The 16,040-nt window shown below is 45.7% G+C and overlaps 2 protein-coding genes across 3 annotated transcripts in view; one reads left to right on the top strand and one right to left on the bottom strand.

Annotated features, from left to right (window-relative positions):
- Positions 1-2,265, top strand: part of LOC134958606 (troponin C, slow skeletal and cardiac muscles) — a 30,403-nt gene extending 28,138 nt beyond the window's left edge. Inside the window, exons 6-7 of one of the 2 annotated variants that reach the window (XM_063941313.1) lie at positions 667-1,210; positions 1,259-2,265. In XM_063941313.1, coding sequence (XP_063797383.1) covers positions 667-698 — 32 coding nt within the window. In that variant the 3' untranslated portion in view covers positions 699-1,210; positions 1,259-2,265. Of the gene's footprint in view, positions 1-666; positions 1,215-1,258 lie in introns of both variants that reach the window. The other variant, XM_063941312.1, reaches the window with a different exon arrangement.
- A 1,412-nt stretch (positions 2,266-3,677) lies between these two features.
- LOC134958855 (olfactory receptor 1C1-like) lies at positions 3,678-4,628 on the bottom strand. Its single transcript, XM_063941562.1, has one exon. The coding sequence runs from the start codon at positions 4,626-4,628 to the stop codon at positions 3,678-3,680; it is 951 nt and encodes a 316-aa protein (XP_063797632.1).
- Positions 4,629-16,040: the final 11,412 nt, after the last annotated feature.

Below are 16,040 nucleotides of genomic sequence, written 5' to 3'. Positions count from 1 at the left end.
GTCCGTTTTGTTCCTGGTTTGACGTCACAAACACGCCCTGCGTTCGGCCAGCCACTCCCCCGTTTCTCCAGCCACTCCTGCGTTTTTACCTGGCACGCCTGCGTTTTTTAGCACACTCCCTGAAAACGGCCATTTTCCGCCCAGAAACACCCACTTCCTGTCAATCACACTACGATCACTCAAGCGATGAAAAAACATCGCTCGAGCTTGTGTAAAAGTACAAAGTTTTGTGTGAAAGTGCTTAGCGCATGCGCGCTGCGTACCATGCGCATGCACATTTTCAACTTTTTTTACCTGACCGTTGTGCTGCGAAAATCGGCAGCGAGCGATCAACTCGGAATGACCACCTTTGATTAATAATTATGACTTTAATATTTGAATATCTGTATTTCATAAATAACTTCTAATGCCCGGGCCGTTACATATTTTTGGACATTTTTATTCCAGGACTGTAGGGTTGAATATAGTAATCTGGCTTGATAGTAGCTACTTTTATAGGCACACACTTGCCTAGTCTGTCCATCTGTCCGTCTGTATTCAATGCAGAGATCACACTTTACATTGAAGGAAATCACTTAAAATGCACAATTCGTTTTTAACATAAATTAACGTGTTTCCTGTTAAATTGTCTTTTTGAGAGATTATATTATTTTAATGTCTTTGCAGAATTTCTGGAGTTCATGAAAGGAGTGGAATAAACAGAAGATCCTGGAAGCTCCCCACCCCTCCCCAGACCCCAGACCGCTTCACTGGTTTATGATTAAGCAGTGGCAAACGCAGGATTTGCATGGGGGGGTTTCCAGAACTGGGCGGAGCCAATCACGGGGGTGGGGACTGAGGTGACCCAGTATATGCTGGGTCCGTAAAACTAGTGTGTGTGTGTGTATATATATATATACACACATAAATATACAGTATACATATATCTACACACACACACACACACACACACACACACACACACACACACACACACACACATATATATATACACACATACATATACACGGGTGGTCTTCAGTATGCCGGCGGTCGGGCTCCCGGCGACCAGCATACTGGCGCCGGGAGCCTGACCGCCGGCATACCGACACTTATTCTACCTCGTGGGGGTCCACGACCCCCCTGGAGGGAGAATAGAATAGTGTGGAGCGCGTAGCGTGGCGAGCGCAGCGAGCCCGCAAGGGGCTCATTTGCGCTCGCCACACTGTTGGTAAGCCGGCGGCCGGCCTCCCAGCGCCGGTATGCTGGTCGCCGGGAGGCCGGCCGCCGGGAGATCGTAGTGAACCCATATACACATATACATAGCATATTAAACATGCATACATATATATATATATATATATATATATACACACACACATACAGTACACATATATATACACATGTATATATATATATATCATATGTGTGTGTGTGTGTGTGTGTTTATATGTATGTATGTATATACATGTGTATATATGTAGGCACATGGATATATATGTACTATAATTAAAATAAAGTAAACTTTTATTGCACTTGCAAGTGCCACCAGGAAGACAGCAGGCTGCAGAGGACGCTAGACAGTCATTAATAATACTCATGCAGCTAAAAGTAAAAAAAAAAAAAAAAAAAAAATATTTTTTTTTAGTGGAGGGGGGTTTCTGGGTACTCGGAAACCCCCCCTGGGTGCGCCACTGATTAAGGACTGTTGTTTTATCAACTTTCATCAAAAATATTGAGAAACAGATTTGCGTGGCTCCGTTGGCTGGCAAGACCCTTACACCGAGACTCCATTGACCTCCGTAACTGACTTATCTTGGAGGGCACAATAAAGTAATTTTCCAAATTTCATTAACACCCACAATACATCTACAGGGAAAATAAACCAGTTCAACCGCATTTCTAAAGTTGGATTTCCCCTTTACCCTGTACAGATATAACAGCACATATTGGAGAATCCTAATTCCTGAGGTCTGTATCGCGTGGTCTCTGGAACCGCTGTTTTCCATTATTCGAGGCGATTGGTAGTATGACTATAATATGACTTTAAGCATCTTTTTAATCAAGTCCTAAATGCACCATATCCAAATGAATCTATTTCCTATTTCTTTAATACACATTTATTCGCTTGGTTGGGGATTCATCATTGACAGCGGTGATTATCTCAGATCTTGGATACGTAAGGTCCACTCAAATTTCCCAAACATTTCATATCAGACACCAATGCTGCCAACTTATAACCTTGTTTTAAAATGTTCAAACTGCAAATAAACTGGTTTCCATGAAGTGTAATTCATTTTTATGACATGTGCATGTTGTGTTCAATATCCAAATCAGGTACAGTATATCCACTGGGGTTACAGCTCATCCATTACCGCCATTTATTAGTCTGGAATTTATCTGGTATGTTTAATGCTGTCTACAAGCTGCAATTTCTGCAGCACTATCCACATTGACCCCAATGATCAATAATGCTGTAGTCCGTTGCCAGTTGATGGAATTATTATCTGACAATCAAGTTAACAGGAGCATGGCAAGAATGGAAGCTCCTTATCAATGCCTCGAATTTTGGTACTGGCCAACAGATATGGTTCATAGGATTGACCACTATTGGTCGACAGTGACTAAGTCAACACCCAACGTAGGTCGACACAAGCATTAGGTCGACACGAGCAAGGTCGACATGACAAAAGGTCGGTATGAGTTTAACATTTTTTTTTTGTGACATTTTCTTCGAAGAGTGACGGGGAACCCCAATAAATGCACTGTGTCCCCTCACATGGCTCGCTTCAATCGCCATGCTTTGGGCAAGGTTACGTTATAAGGTTCGTTTTTTTTGTCTTGGTGAAAAAACTGTACTTATTGCTATTTTTAGAGCGAATGGCGATTCACCCTATTCAATAGCAGGGCCGTTTCTAAAGCCTAGGAAAAAAATTTGGCAGGAGCGAAAGACATGTGCATTGGCGAATCCACATGTTTTATCACCTGCGCTGGTGAAAAACATGGACTGTTTTTGCAGATTTTGAGGCATTTTTCGCCAATGCCTTTTCACAAAAAAAAAGGTGAAAAGGCATTGGTGAAAATTTCCATGAAAAAACGGGTGAAAACGGCCTCAACTGAATAGGCAATAGCTCTGAGATTACTGGAGCTAATTGCATACCCCCCTTTGTGTTATCCATACTGGCATATGCCGTTAACTACATGGGGTATATATACCTGGATGATCCAGGCTGGATCAGGTGTTCTAAGTAAGTTCAAACTAAAGCATTTGTATCTAAAGGGCAGATTGATTAAAACTTGGAGAGAGATAAAGTATAAATCAATCACCTCCCAACTTTCACTTTACAGGCTGTATTTGATAAATGACATGAGCTGATTGGTTGGTAAATCTCCCCCTTGTTTGTTACTTGAAATCCACCCACTACCCCCTTACTATCTCATGTGCCTACTTTATGTCTCTCCCTTTTATGTTTTATGAAGAATTTTTCTATTCTTTGCTGACTTTGCAGATAAACACTGTTTGAAGGAGTTCCGTGTGCTAATCTCTTTGTGCAACAAAATAATTTAGAAAGCCTCCTAGAGCTACAAAGAGGTCTTACCCAACGCTCAGCTAGCTAAAGGATACAGCATATAGGGTTGCAGTAGGAATGGTATATGGAAATATTTGAAGGACTCAAGATAAATTCCAAGTCTAGGGTTCAAATATTTGTATTTTCTCTTAAGCAAAATGTATAAGTTTTGTAAAGTCTTTGCAGAGCAGCTTTTAGCTCTTGATTCCTCAAACTGTAGATCAGAGGATTTAGCAGAGGTGTGATCACAGTGTAAAATACTGATACCACTCTATCTGCGACGTGATGATAACTTGTACTAGGTCTAAAATAGTTGAAAACAAGAGTTCCATAGAAGATGAAGACCACTGTCAAGTGAGAGCTGCATGTGGAGTAAGCTTTAAGCCTCTTGTCCTTGACATTGATCCTCAGCACAGTTGAGAATACGCTGACGTATGGGATACAGGTCATAAGTAAGGAACATAGCCCGAGGAGACCACCGAGGAGATATGTGGACAACAGGTTGACGAATGTGTCAGTACAAGAAATCTGCAACAACTTGGATACGTCACAAAAGAAACTATGGACAATGTTTGAGTCACAGAAACTCAATCTCAACATAAGAAGTGAGTGTATCAAGGAATATATAATGCCAAGGGTCCACACCCCCGCTGCTAGCTGGACACACGTCTTCCAGTGCATGACCTGGATGTAGTGCAGAGGTTGACAAATAGCAATATACCGGTCATACGACATCACCGCAAGTAACAGTATTTCGCAAGTAGCAAAACATATGAAGAAGAAGACTTGGGTCAGACAAGCTGGCACAGAAATTATCCTATAATTGGTTCGGAGGTCAAAGAGCATTCGCGGAGTGGTGAGGGAAGAGCAGCACACATCCAGACAGGCCAGGTTCGCAAGAAAGAAGTAAATGGGGGTATGAAGGTGAGAGTCAACGGCAATTAGCAGAACAATAAGCAAGTTGCCCATCAGGGTCATTATGTAAACGTGGAGAAAGAGGAGAAACAGAAGAAGCTGAAGGCTTGGAAGATCGACCATCCCAGACAGAAATAACTCAGACCAGAGAGTTCGGTTTTCCATCATGGAAAACTGAGAAATGGAAAAACAAATGTGTCACAGGTTTTGAGATGTTCAGTGAATAATTTCATGAAAATGTAACAAAAAAAAATTCTAATTTTGCTAACCAGATTGAATCAGCGCCATTTAAAATATATGAATCCATATTTACAATATTGTTTAGTTCTTTCTATTTTGTAATCTCATTAACACTCAGTTGTAGATAAACATAGATATATACTTTTTTTTGGGGTGTAATTTTGGGTATTTCATTGGGATGTGTCACGATCCGGGTATCTGGACGCCATTTCTTACCCATCAGATGCCTCCTAAGGCTGGCTCAGCGCTCCAGGACCGGATTCCATCTGTTATCCTGATGTGTACATTCCTGTATCCTCTCCTGTCACTCTGGGACGCTGTCACAGTAAACGCCATATTACACCTGGCATGGCGTCTCCCGCGGCCTCCGCCGCCGTCCCTGAACTTCTGCATGCAGAGTGTCTGAGTGGCGATTACGTCAGCCGCGGCCTCCGCTGTGTCCGCGTGGTTGGATGTGCATCTGTCAGCCTGGCGCCTCCTGTCTCCGGTGGCCGGCGCCGCCATTACTGTTTTCATTACCACATGGATTACAAACCAAACTTCCCTCCAAGTGTCTGCATGGGCGCAGCCATCTTGGATTCTGTCAGCTGATCATTTCCACCAATCTGTTCTCAGTATTGATAATCTGCATAATTGCCTAGCCAATCCCTTCCTTGCTGCAGGTATAAATACACTGTGCCTGAGCAAGGAAGGCGTCAGTGCTTTGGTTGTCAAACCTAGTTCCTGTTTGTCTCTCTCCTGTGATTGTCTTCCAGGTTCCAGCTCCTGTCTCAAGACTTCCACCATAGAGACCCGCACCAGCATTCCACCTGCGGTGTAGCCTGACTCTCCAATCCATTGTGGATTCATCTGTTTCCAGCTACAACATTACCTGCTTCCAGCTCAGCTTCCAGCAGAGTACAGCTTCCCTTAAAGGGCCGGTGTCCTTTCTACACTTTACCACTCTCCACCGGTATTATTATTTCTCCGCTCTCAAGTTCTACATTTCAGTTCTTATTTCATCGCTCCCAAGTTCATTTATTATTTAACTGGTTCCAGCCAGTATCCACTCCGTGCTAACAACAGTCTGGTTCCAGCCAGTATCCACAGCAGCTGTTTTATCTTCAGCAACCCAGCTTTTCCTGGAACACCAGCTGGCACAATCCTGGGTTATCTCCATTGCTACAGTCGGGCCTGGTAAGGACTTTCCATCTAGAAGATCATAAGAACTATCTCACACTACCAGTGCCCTGTGGCTCCTGCCATCCTGTAGTACCCAGGAACTGTATTTATTCTTTGCTGACTTTTACGTTTTCTTTTACTGCTGCTGTGTTGCGGAGTTGTCATAATAAACATCATTGACTTTTATCCAAGTTGTCGTGGTCACGCCTTCGGGCAGTTATTATTCATGTTACTTACATGTCCAGGGGTCTGATACAACCTCCCAGGTTCCGGTACATCTCAGCCCCTACAACTGAGGCTGCCTCCCGTCAGCTTAGGCCCTCAGTTGTGACAGTAAGCACTGACCTAATGAATCCAGCCGGAGACCAGGATCAAGCGGCCAGGCCGATGCAAGAACTGGCAGCCCGACTAGAACATCAGGAGGCTGCACAGGGCCACATCATCCGCTGTCTCCAGGATCTCTCTACTCGGCTGGATGGGATTCAGACAACTCTCCGTGGATCAGGCGCGTCTGGTGCGTCAACCACAGTGACTCCAGCTATAACCCCACCCACCTTACCCATTTCTGCTCCACGTCTTCATCTTCCAACGCCAGCAAAATTTGACGGATCTCCAAGATTCTGCAGGGGATTTCTCAACCAGTGTGAGATTCAGTTTGAGCTACAACCTGGCAATTTTCCCAGTGACCGTACAAAAATTGCCTACATTATTTCTCTTCTCAGTGGCTCAGCCCTTGATCTTTGAAAAAGTCACGGGTCACGTGACGAAACGCGTCAGGACTCCTCCCCCTTATGCCTCACTGACTGGTTGTAATCTTTGATACTCTCCGCACGGCTCCGGTTCACCTCCTACGGGAGCAAACAGTGCGGCTGCCAGGACAGGACACAGCCGAACTCCTAGCTCCGTATAGCGCCAGTGGTTAACCAGCAGCCTCTCTCCCCTACATCTTCAACGGACGGTGCCAGTCCTGGGAGATCGAGGCGTTCCACTAAGCACTATATTCCTGCAGTGGGCTCTCCATCACAGCAGCCACACACCTGTCTTTCCCTACAGACTGCAACGGGCGGTGCACGCCCAGGGATAGCAGGCTTAAACAGCGGGACCCCGGCTAGCACAGCCAGTGCTTTCAACTCTGCAGTTCTATTTGGGCTTCCTGGGCTCACCCGAGGACGCTCGGGACCACTCAGCCTTATTGGAGAGGTAATCTAACTATTCATTATCACCTGTCATCGGCTCCTGGAACTTTGAGACGTTTTAGAATACAGCTCTTGTATATAGAGCCTATGACTGTATTCCATATTCATTTTTAATTCTACATTTAACAATTGTGTTTGAGGGTATATCCAACAGTGTCAAACAAACAGCCTGGTAACTTTACTGCAACAATTGTTACAACCTAATTGCTGCTAGTTATCTAGTTGACACTTGTAACTGATGTGAATGTAGAACAACCTTTGATACAGAATTTCAGTGAGGAAAAAGGTTTTTATGTCAGATATATATCTGGTTTATTGTGCAATTTTTATTGTATTGTAATAAATATTTTTTAATATATCAAAAAATCCCTTTTGACACTTTGGTTGTGAATTAATTCTGGATCGCAGGGTCAGTTAGTGTTGAGCGCTTCTATTTTTACCCATTTTTTCTCCAGCTTATTAGTTAGGAGTAACACACTACTCCTTATAGAGGCGCACACACTTCTGACATTTGTGATTTTATTTCTAAGTTGTTAGCTTTGTTTAAATCTTATTAAGATAATTGAGACACATTGGCGCAGCAAAAAATCTCTTTTTCTTTTTCTTGATTGGGCATCACCGTTATGGGAGAGGTCCGACACCCTGCTATCTTCCTACACTGCCTTCGTGTCAACATTCAGGCGCATCTTCGACGAGCCAGGCCGGGTAACCTCAGCTTCATCCGAGATTCTCCGTTTACGCCAGGGGTCACGTACTGTAGGACAATATCTGATACAGTTCCAGATCCTGGCATCCGAACTGGCATGGAACGACGAGGCCCTGTATGCTGCATTCTGGCATGGCTTATCTGAGCGTATTAAAGATGAGTTAGCTACCAGAGACTTACCTTCTAAGTTAGATGAGCTAATCTCACTCTGCACGAAAGTTGATTTACGTTTCAGAGAGAGAGCAACTGAGCGTGGAAGATCATCTGCTCCAAAATTTTCTGCTCCTCCTCCTCGTCAACTGTCACCATCTAAAGATGAGCCCATGCAACTTGGCCGTTCCCGTTTAACTCCTGCTGAGCGCCGAAGACGTCTCTCCGAGTTTCTCTGTCTCTATTGTGCAGCTCCGTCTCACACCATTAATGCCTGTCCCAAACGTCCGGGAAACTCCAAATCCTAGCTCGCCAAGGAGAGGGCCGGCTAGGAGTAATGATCTCCTCTCCATCTCCTCAAGATTGTAATCTCCCAGTCTCGCTTCAAGTTGCTCAACGTTATCGGAACGTCATTGCCCTCCTTGATTCCGGAGCAGCTGGGAACTTTATTACCGAAGCCTATGTTAAACGGTGGTCCCTACCCACCGAGAGACTTCCTTCGTCCATTTCTTTAACTGCCATGGATGGCAGCAAAAATTTTGATGCAGTTATTTCTTTAAGGACTCTACCAGTTCGTCTGAGAGTGGGAGTTCTTCATTCCGAACTTATTTCTTTTTTAGTGATTCCAAGAGCCACACATCCTGTGGTCCTGGGCCTTCCATGGCTCCGTCTTCACAATCCTACAATTGATTGGACGACTAAGCAAATCCTGGCATGGGGTTCCTCCCGTGCTGAGACATGTTTGTTTAAAGTATTGCCTGTCTGTTCTTCCTCCCCCAGGTCGTCTGATGTTCCACCTCCTCCATATCAAGATTTCACGGATGTGTTCAGTAAAGCTTCTGCTGATATCCTTCCTCCTCATAGAGAATGGGACTGTCCGATTGATCTCGTTCCAGGGAAGGTTCCACCTCGAGGCCGAACTTATCCGTTGTCTCTGCCTGAGACGCATTCTATGGAGGAATATATTAAAGAGAACCTAGCAAAGGGGTTCATTCGACCTTCTTCTTCTCCAGCCGGCGCAGGCTTCTTTTTTGTAAAAAAGAAAGATGGTGGTCTGCGGCCGTGCATCGACTACAGAGGTTTGAACGACATTACCATCAAGAACCGTTATCCTTTACCCCTGATTACTGAGCTCTTTGACAGAGTTAGCGGAGCTACCATCTTTACAAAGCTGGACTTGCGAGGTGCATACAATCTCATCCGGATCCGTGAGGGTGACGAGTGGAAGACCGCCTTTAACACCCGTGACGGACATTATGAGTACCTCGTCATGCCCTTCGGATTGAGCAATGCTCCAGCTGTCTTCCAGCATTTTGTCAATGAGATCTTCAGAGACATTCTATACCGTCATGTCGTGGTCTATCTAGACGATATCCTCATTTTTGCCAACGATTTAGAGGAACATCGTTTTTGGGTTAAAGAGGTTCTGTCCCGTCTCCGTGTCAATCATCTCTATTGCAAATTAGAAAATGCGTCTTTGAAGTCAAGTCCATTCCGTTTCTAGGGTACATTGTGTCTGGTTCCGGACTAGAGATGGATCCTGAGAAACTACAAGCAATCCAAAATTGGCCGGTACCCTTAACCCTCAAAGGGGTCCAGAGGTTCTTAGGGTTCGCCAACTATTACCGAAAGTTTATACGAGACTTTTCCACCATTGTGGCGCCTATTACTGCTTTCACTAAGAAGGGTGCTAACCCGTCCAAGTGGTCTGAAGAAGCCATGCAAGCATTTCATCTTTTAAAACAAAGGTTCATCTCTGCGCCTGTTCTGAAACAGCCTGACATCGACTCTCCTTTCATCTTAGAGGTGGATGCCTCCTCCGTTGGAGTAGGAGCGGTGTTATCTCAGAGGGCTAAAGATGGCCATTTACACCCTTGCAGTTTCTTCTCCCGGAAGTTCTCCCCAGCTGAGCGCAACTATGCCATTGGCGACCAGGAGTTGCTAGCCATCAAGCTCGCTCTAGAAGAGTGGAGGTATCTGTTGGAGGGAGCTTCTCATTCAATCACCATACTTACAGACCACAAGAACCTTTTATACCTGAAGGGCGCACAATGTCTCAACCCTCGTCAGGCCAGATGGGCACTTTTCTTTTCCAGGTTCGACTTTAAACTCCAGTTCTGTCCGGGCTCTCAGAATCGCAAGGCCGATGCCCTTTCCCGCTCATGGGAGCAAGAAAATGAGTCAGAGTCTTCAGACAAGCATCCTATTATAAATCCGTTGGCATTCTCCACGGTAGGGATGGACTCTACGCCCCCATCAGGGAAAAGTTTTGTGAAGCCGATGCTAAGGAAGAAGCTCATGCATTGGGCCCATGCTTCCCGTTTTGCCGGACATACAGGTATCCAAAAAACCCTGGAGTTTATCTCTAGGTCCTATTGGTGGCCAACTCTGAAAAAGGACGTCTTGGAGTTTATTGCATCTTGCCCAAAGTGTGCCCAACATAAAGTATCCCGCCAGTCGCCTGCGGGGCAACTGGTTCCACTATCCGTTCCCCGTCGACCATGGACCCACTTGTCGATGGATTTCATTACAGACTTACCCATGTGCAACAAGTTCAATACCATCTGGGTGGTAGTTGACCGGTTCACCAAGATGGCACACTTCATTCCTCTCACCGGTCTTCCGTCAGCTTCCAAGTTGGCTCAAGTATTCATACAAGAGATCTTCCGACTCCACGGTCTTCCTGAAGAAATTATCTCAGATCGAGGAGTTCAATTCACAGCCAAATTCTGGCGAAGTTTATGTCAAGTCCTCCAAGTCAAGCTAAAGTTTTCCACGGCTTACCATCCTCAGACCAATGGTCAAACCGAGAGGGTGAATCAGGACTTGGAGGCCTTCCTCCGCATCTATGTGTCCTCCTCTCAAGATGACTGGGTTCAATTACTTCCCTGAGCCGAGTTCTGTCATAACAACCAGTATCATTCTTCATCTGCTTCAACACCATTCTTCACTAACTTTGGATTCCACCCTAAAGTCCCTGAGTTCCAACCGCTTCCAGCAACTTCTGTCCCCGCAGTGGATATCACCTTGCATCAGTTTGCCAATATCTGGAAGAGCGTACGATCAGCTCTGCTCAAGGCATCGTTCAGGTACAAGAAGTTTGCGGATAAGAAGCGTCGAGCAGTTCCTGCTCTCAAGGTGGGTGATCGGGTATGGTTATCCACGAAGAATTTGAGGTTAAGAGTTCCCAGTATGAAGTTTGCACCTCGCTATATCGGTCCTTTCAAGATTGAACAAGTCATCAATCCTGTTGCTTACAGACTCCAGTTGCCTCCCTTCTTAAAAATACCCAGGACATTCCATGTTTCCCTGTTGAAACCGCTGATCTTGAATCGGTTTCATTCCTCACTTCCTCCAACTCCGAAAGTCCAAACTCAACGAGGCGTTGAGTATGAAGTGGCCAAGATCCTGGACTCACGTCACCGTTACGGTCAACTACAATATCTTATTGACTGGAAAGGTTATGGTCCTGAGGAACGTTCATGGACCAATGCTTCTGATGTCCATGCTCCTGCCTTGGTCCGGAGATTCCATTCCAAGTTTCCTCAAAAGCCAAAGAAGTGTCCTGGGGCCACTCCTAAAGGGGGGGGTGCTGTCACGATCCGGGTATCTGGACGCCATTTCTTACCCATCAGATGCCTCCTAAGGCTGGCTCAGCGCTCCAGGACCGGATTCCATCTGTTATCCTGATGTGTACATTCCTGTATCCTCTCCTGTCACTCTGGGACGCTGTCACAGTAAACGCCATATTACACCTGGCATGGCGTCTCCCGCGGCCTCCACCGCCGTCCCTGAACTTCTGCATGCAGAGTGTCTGAGTGGCGATTACGTCAGCCGCGGCCTCCGCTGTGTCCGCGTGGTTGGATGTGCATCTGTCAGCCTGGCGCCTCCTGTCTCCGGTGGCCGGCGCCGCCATTACTGTTTTCATTACCACATGGATTACAAACCAAACTTCCCTCCAAGTGTCTGCATGGGCGCAGCCATCTTGGATTCTGTCAGCTGATCATTTCCACCAATCTGTTCTCAGTATTGATAATCTGCATAATTGCCTAGCCAATCCCTTCCTTGCTGCAGGTATAAATACACTGTGCCTGAGCAAGGAAGGCGTCAGTGCTTTGGTTGTCAAACCTAGTTCCTGTTTGTCTCTCTCCTGTGATTGTCTTCCAGGTTCCAGCTCCTGTCTCAAGACTTCCACCATAGAGACCCGCACCAGCATTCCACCTGCGGTGTAGCCTGACTCTCCAATCCATTGTGGATTCATCTGTTTCCAGCTACAACATTACCTGCTTCCAGCTCAGCTTCCAGCAGAGTACAGCTTCCCTTAAAGGGCCGGTGTCCTTTCTACACTTTACCACTCTCCACCGGTATTATTATTTCTCCGCTCTCAAGTTCTACATTTCAGTTCTTATTTCATCGCTCCCAAGTTCATTTATTATTTAACTGGTTCCAGCCAGTATCCACTCCGTGCTAACAACAGTCTGGTTCCAGACAGTATCCACAGCAGCTGTTTTATCTTCAGCAACCCAGCTTTTCCTGGAACACCAGCTGGCACAATCCTGGGTTATCTCCATTGCTACAGTCGGGCCTGGTAAGGACTTTCCATCTAGAAGATCATAAGAACTATCTCACACTACCAGTGCCCTGTGGCTCCTGCCATCCTGTAGTACCCAGGAACTGTATTTATTCTTTGCTGACTTTTACGTTTTCTTTTACTGCTGCTGTGTTGCGGAGTTGTCATAATAAACATCATTGACTTTTATCCAAGTTGTCGTGGTCACGCCTTCGGGCAGTTATTATTCATGTTACTTACATGTCCAGGGGTCTGATACAACCTCCCAGGTTCCGGTACATCTCAGCCCCTACAACTGAGGCTGCCTCCCGTCAGCTCAGGCCCTCAGTTGTGACAGGATGCGGTTGTGTGACTGGCTGTCGGGAGACCGCCGGTCACAATACCGATGCCGGGATCCCTAGCACTCAATAGCCCGCCGGTTGGCATGCCGACCAATAGGGACTATTCCAACTCGTGTGGGAATAGAACCTGTGGCAAGCGCAGCGAACCCGCAAGGGGCTTCGTTGTGCTCGCTCTCCATGGCGGCTACCTAACAGCCGGGATCCCGGCGTTGGTATGGTGACCAGCGGTCAGCAAACCCAACCCATTTCATTATATGTGACCACAATCAGTGGAAACGTGAAACCAAGTGGGCTCGCTTTGCTTGCAATATTTTAGGCAAGGTGGCTCGCTCCACTACTGATGAGCTCACTACAGGTTACTATTCCCAATCGTAGTCCAAATGGATAGTAAATCAAGCAGAACTTGGGAAAATATTTAAAAAAAACACAAAAGACTGTCGACCATTTGTGTGTTTACCATTGTCATGTTGACCTTTTGAATCTGTCAACATTTTGCACATGTCTTAATGCATGTCAACCATATGGTGTCGTGACGTCCTATTGACTGTCGACCTACAATCTGGATATCGTTTATTTATTCCAGCAGGAAGTGTACAGTTAGTGGGGGCTTTGGCTGACCCACTGCCATAACTGTAATACCCTTTTCACACAGAAAGTCATATTCCCGGGTGAAGAAGTTCTACCTGGTAATTTGCCGATTAAAACCTTTTTCCATGTGAAAGGGTCAACCCAGGTTGAAATCCCCGGGATTTCGACCCAGGAATTTACCAGGGTGGGAGACCTGGGAATTTCGATCCGGTTTGACCCTTTCACACAGACAAAATACCTGTGTTGATCCGCAAATGACCAGGTAGAAATTCTTGACCAGTTAATTTGCTTGTCTGTGTGAATGGGGGTCAGGCAGAGACCAGCAAAACAACCCGGCACTGGAATGCTGGGTAAATGCCGGGATTTTCAGACATTTCTGTCTGAAAAGGGTATTACTGAGCGACACAGGGTCCAGTGTACGTCTAGGATGGTAATTAGCTAATGATTGCTCCTCTGCAACACCAGTCACACAATACTTTGATACTACTGTCATTGATACAAAGGATGCTGTTCAGGGGTGGATTGGGATTGAAAACCAGCCAGGGAAATTTATGGAAGCAGCCCTCATAAAGGGTGGGGGGGCTGTTGAGGGGGTGGAGTCTGTCGAGTGGGAGGGATTACTGCTCAGAAAGCATGACTATAGAAAGCACGGAGAGTGCGCGCCGCAGGAGCGTTGCAAAATTTTAGGGGTGTGGCTTCGTGGGGGAAGGGGCATGGCCACATAATACCGACAATTCACATTACACCACACAGTAGTGCCGCTTATACACATTGCACCAGATAGAACCTCCTATACACACTGCGCCAGGTAGAGCAAGTTATACAAATTCCGCCAGATAGAGAACGTCTACACTTTGTGCCAGGTAGAGAATGGTATACACTTTACCCCAGGCAGAGCACATTATACGCATTGCCCCAGGTAAAGCACGTTATTTTCGGCCTTGAAACGTTGATAATAAAATATATATAGTATATATATAGTATGTGACAGACAGCGACACTCCACGCCGCAATAATGAACACCACACAGGAGGTATGTTTCAACGTTTCAATGCCTTAACATAATATATGGCATTTTCATCAGGACATCATATATGTTTAGCCAATGAAACGTTGAAACTTACCTCCTGTGCGGTGTTCATTATTGCGGCGTGGAGTGTCGCTGTCTGGCGCATACTGTATATCCTTCTACTGCGGGAAACCAGCTAAGTAATGGTGATATATGGAATGCCGGGCTTCTGGATTTGTTTATATATATGCACATGTGCAGCAGCTCCGCTGGCAGCCATCTCTCAGTTAGCTTCAGGTTAACGCTGCCGCGATCGGAGCTAAACACCACTCACGGCAGCCGGCCAGCATGAGTGATAACGGCGGTCACTGAGGGGACATCCGGACCAGTCAAACGGCATCTGGTCCGGCATCCCGGCATGCCAATCTGCCTATACCCCTTTTCTTTACTCGGTACGCTCTTTGAAGCCTCACCTTTCTCTTTAGTCTTTATTCTCATTTACTCTCCCTTTCTTTTCTAGATCATCTCTCACTCACTTTTCTTCCTTTCTCATCTGTCACATAACATACTGACCTTGACTCTTTTCTAACCTCTTACACAGAGCATCTCACTATACACAGAGCATCTCACTACACACAGAGCATATCACTACACAGAGCATCTCACTACACACAGAGCATCTCACTACACACAGAGCATCTCACTACACACAGAGCATCTCACTACACACAGAGCATATCACTATACACAGAGCATCTCACTATACACAGAGCATCTCACTATACACAGAACATCTCACTACACACAGAGCATATCACTACACACAGAGCATATCACTACACACAGAGCATCTCACTATACACAGAGCATCTCACTACACACAGAGCATATCACTACACACAGAGCATATCACTACACACAGAGCATCTCACTATACACAGAGCATCTCACTACACACAGAGCATATCACTACACAGAGCATCTCACTACACACAGAGCATCTCACTATACACAGAGCATCTCACTATACACAGAGCATCTCACTACACACAGAGCATATCACTACACACAGAGCATCTCACTATACACAGAGCATCTCACTATACACAGAACATCTCACTACACACAGAGCATATCACTACACACAGAGCATATCACTACACACAGAGCATCTCACTATACACAGAGCATCTCACTATACACAGAACATCTCACTACACACAGAGCATATCACTACACACAGAGCATATCACTACACACAGAGCATCTCACTATACACAGAGCATCTCACTATACACAGAACATCTCACTACACACAGAGCATCTCACTATACACAGAGCATCTCACTATACACAGAACATCTCACTACACACAGAGCATATCACTACACACAGAGCATATCACTACACACAGAGCATCTCACTACACAGAGCATATCACTACACAGAGCATCTCACTACACACAGAACATCTCACTACACACAGAGCATATCACTACACACAGAGCATATCACTACACACAGAGCATATCACTACACACAGAGCATCTCACTACACAGAGCATATCACTACACAGAGCATCTCACTACACACAGAACATCTCACTACACACAGA

Source organism: Pseudophryne corroboree, chromosome 9 (genome assembly GCF_028390025.1).
Source record: "Pseudophryne corroboree isolate aPseCor3 chromosome 9, aPseCor3.hap2, whole genome shotgun sequence".
NCBI lineage: Eukaryota > Metazoa > Chordata > Amphibia > Anura > Myobatrachidae > Pseudophryne > Pseudophryne corroboree.
The sequence above is the reverse complement of the archived record's forward strand: the minus strand, read 5'-3'. Positions and strand labels throughout refer to the sequence as shown.

Bases quoted from the DNA above. Each gene is read 5' to 3' on its own strand.
- LOC134958855 (XM_063941562.1), bottom strand. From the start codon at position 4,628: ATGGAAAACCGAACTCTCTGGTCTGAGTTATTTCTGTCTGGGATGGTC.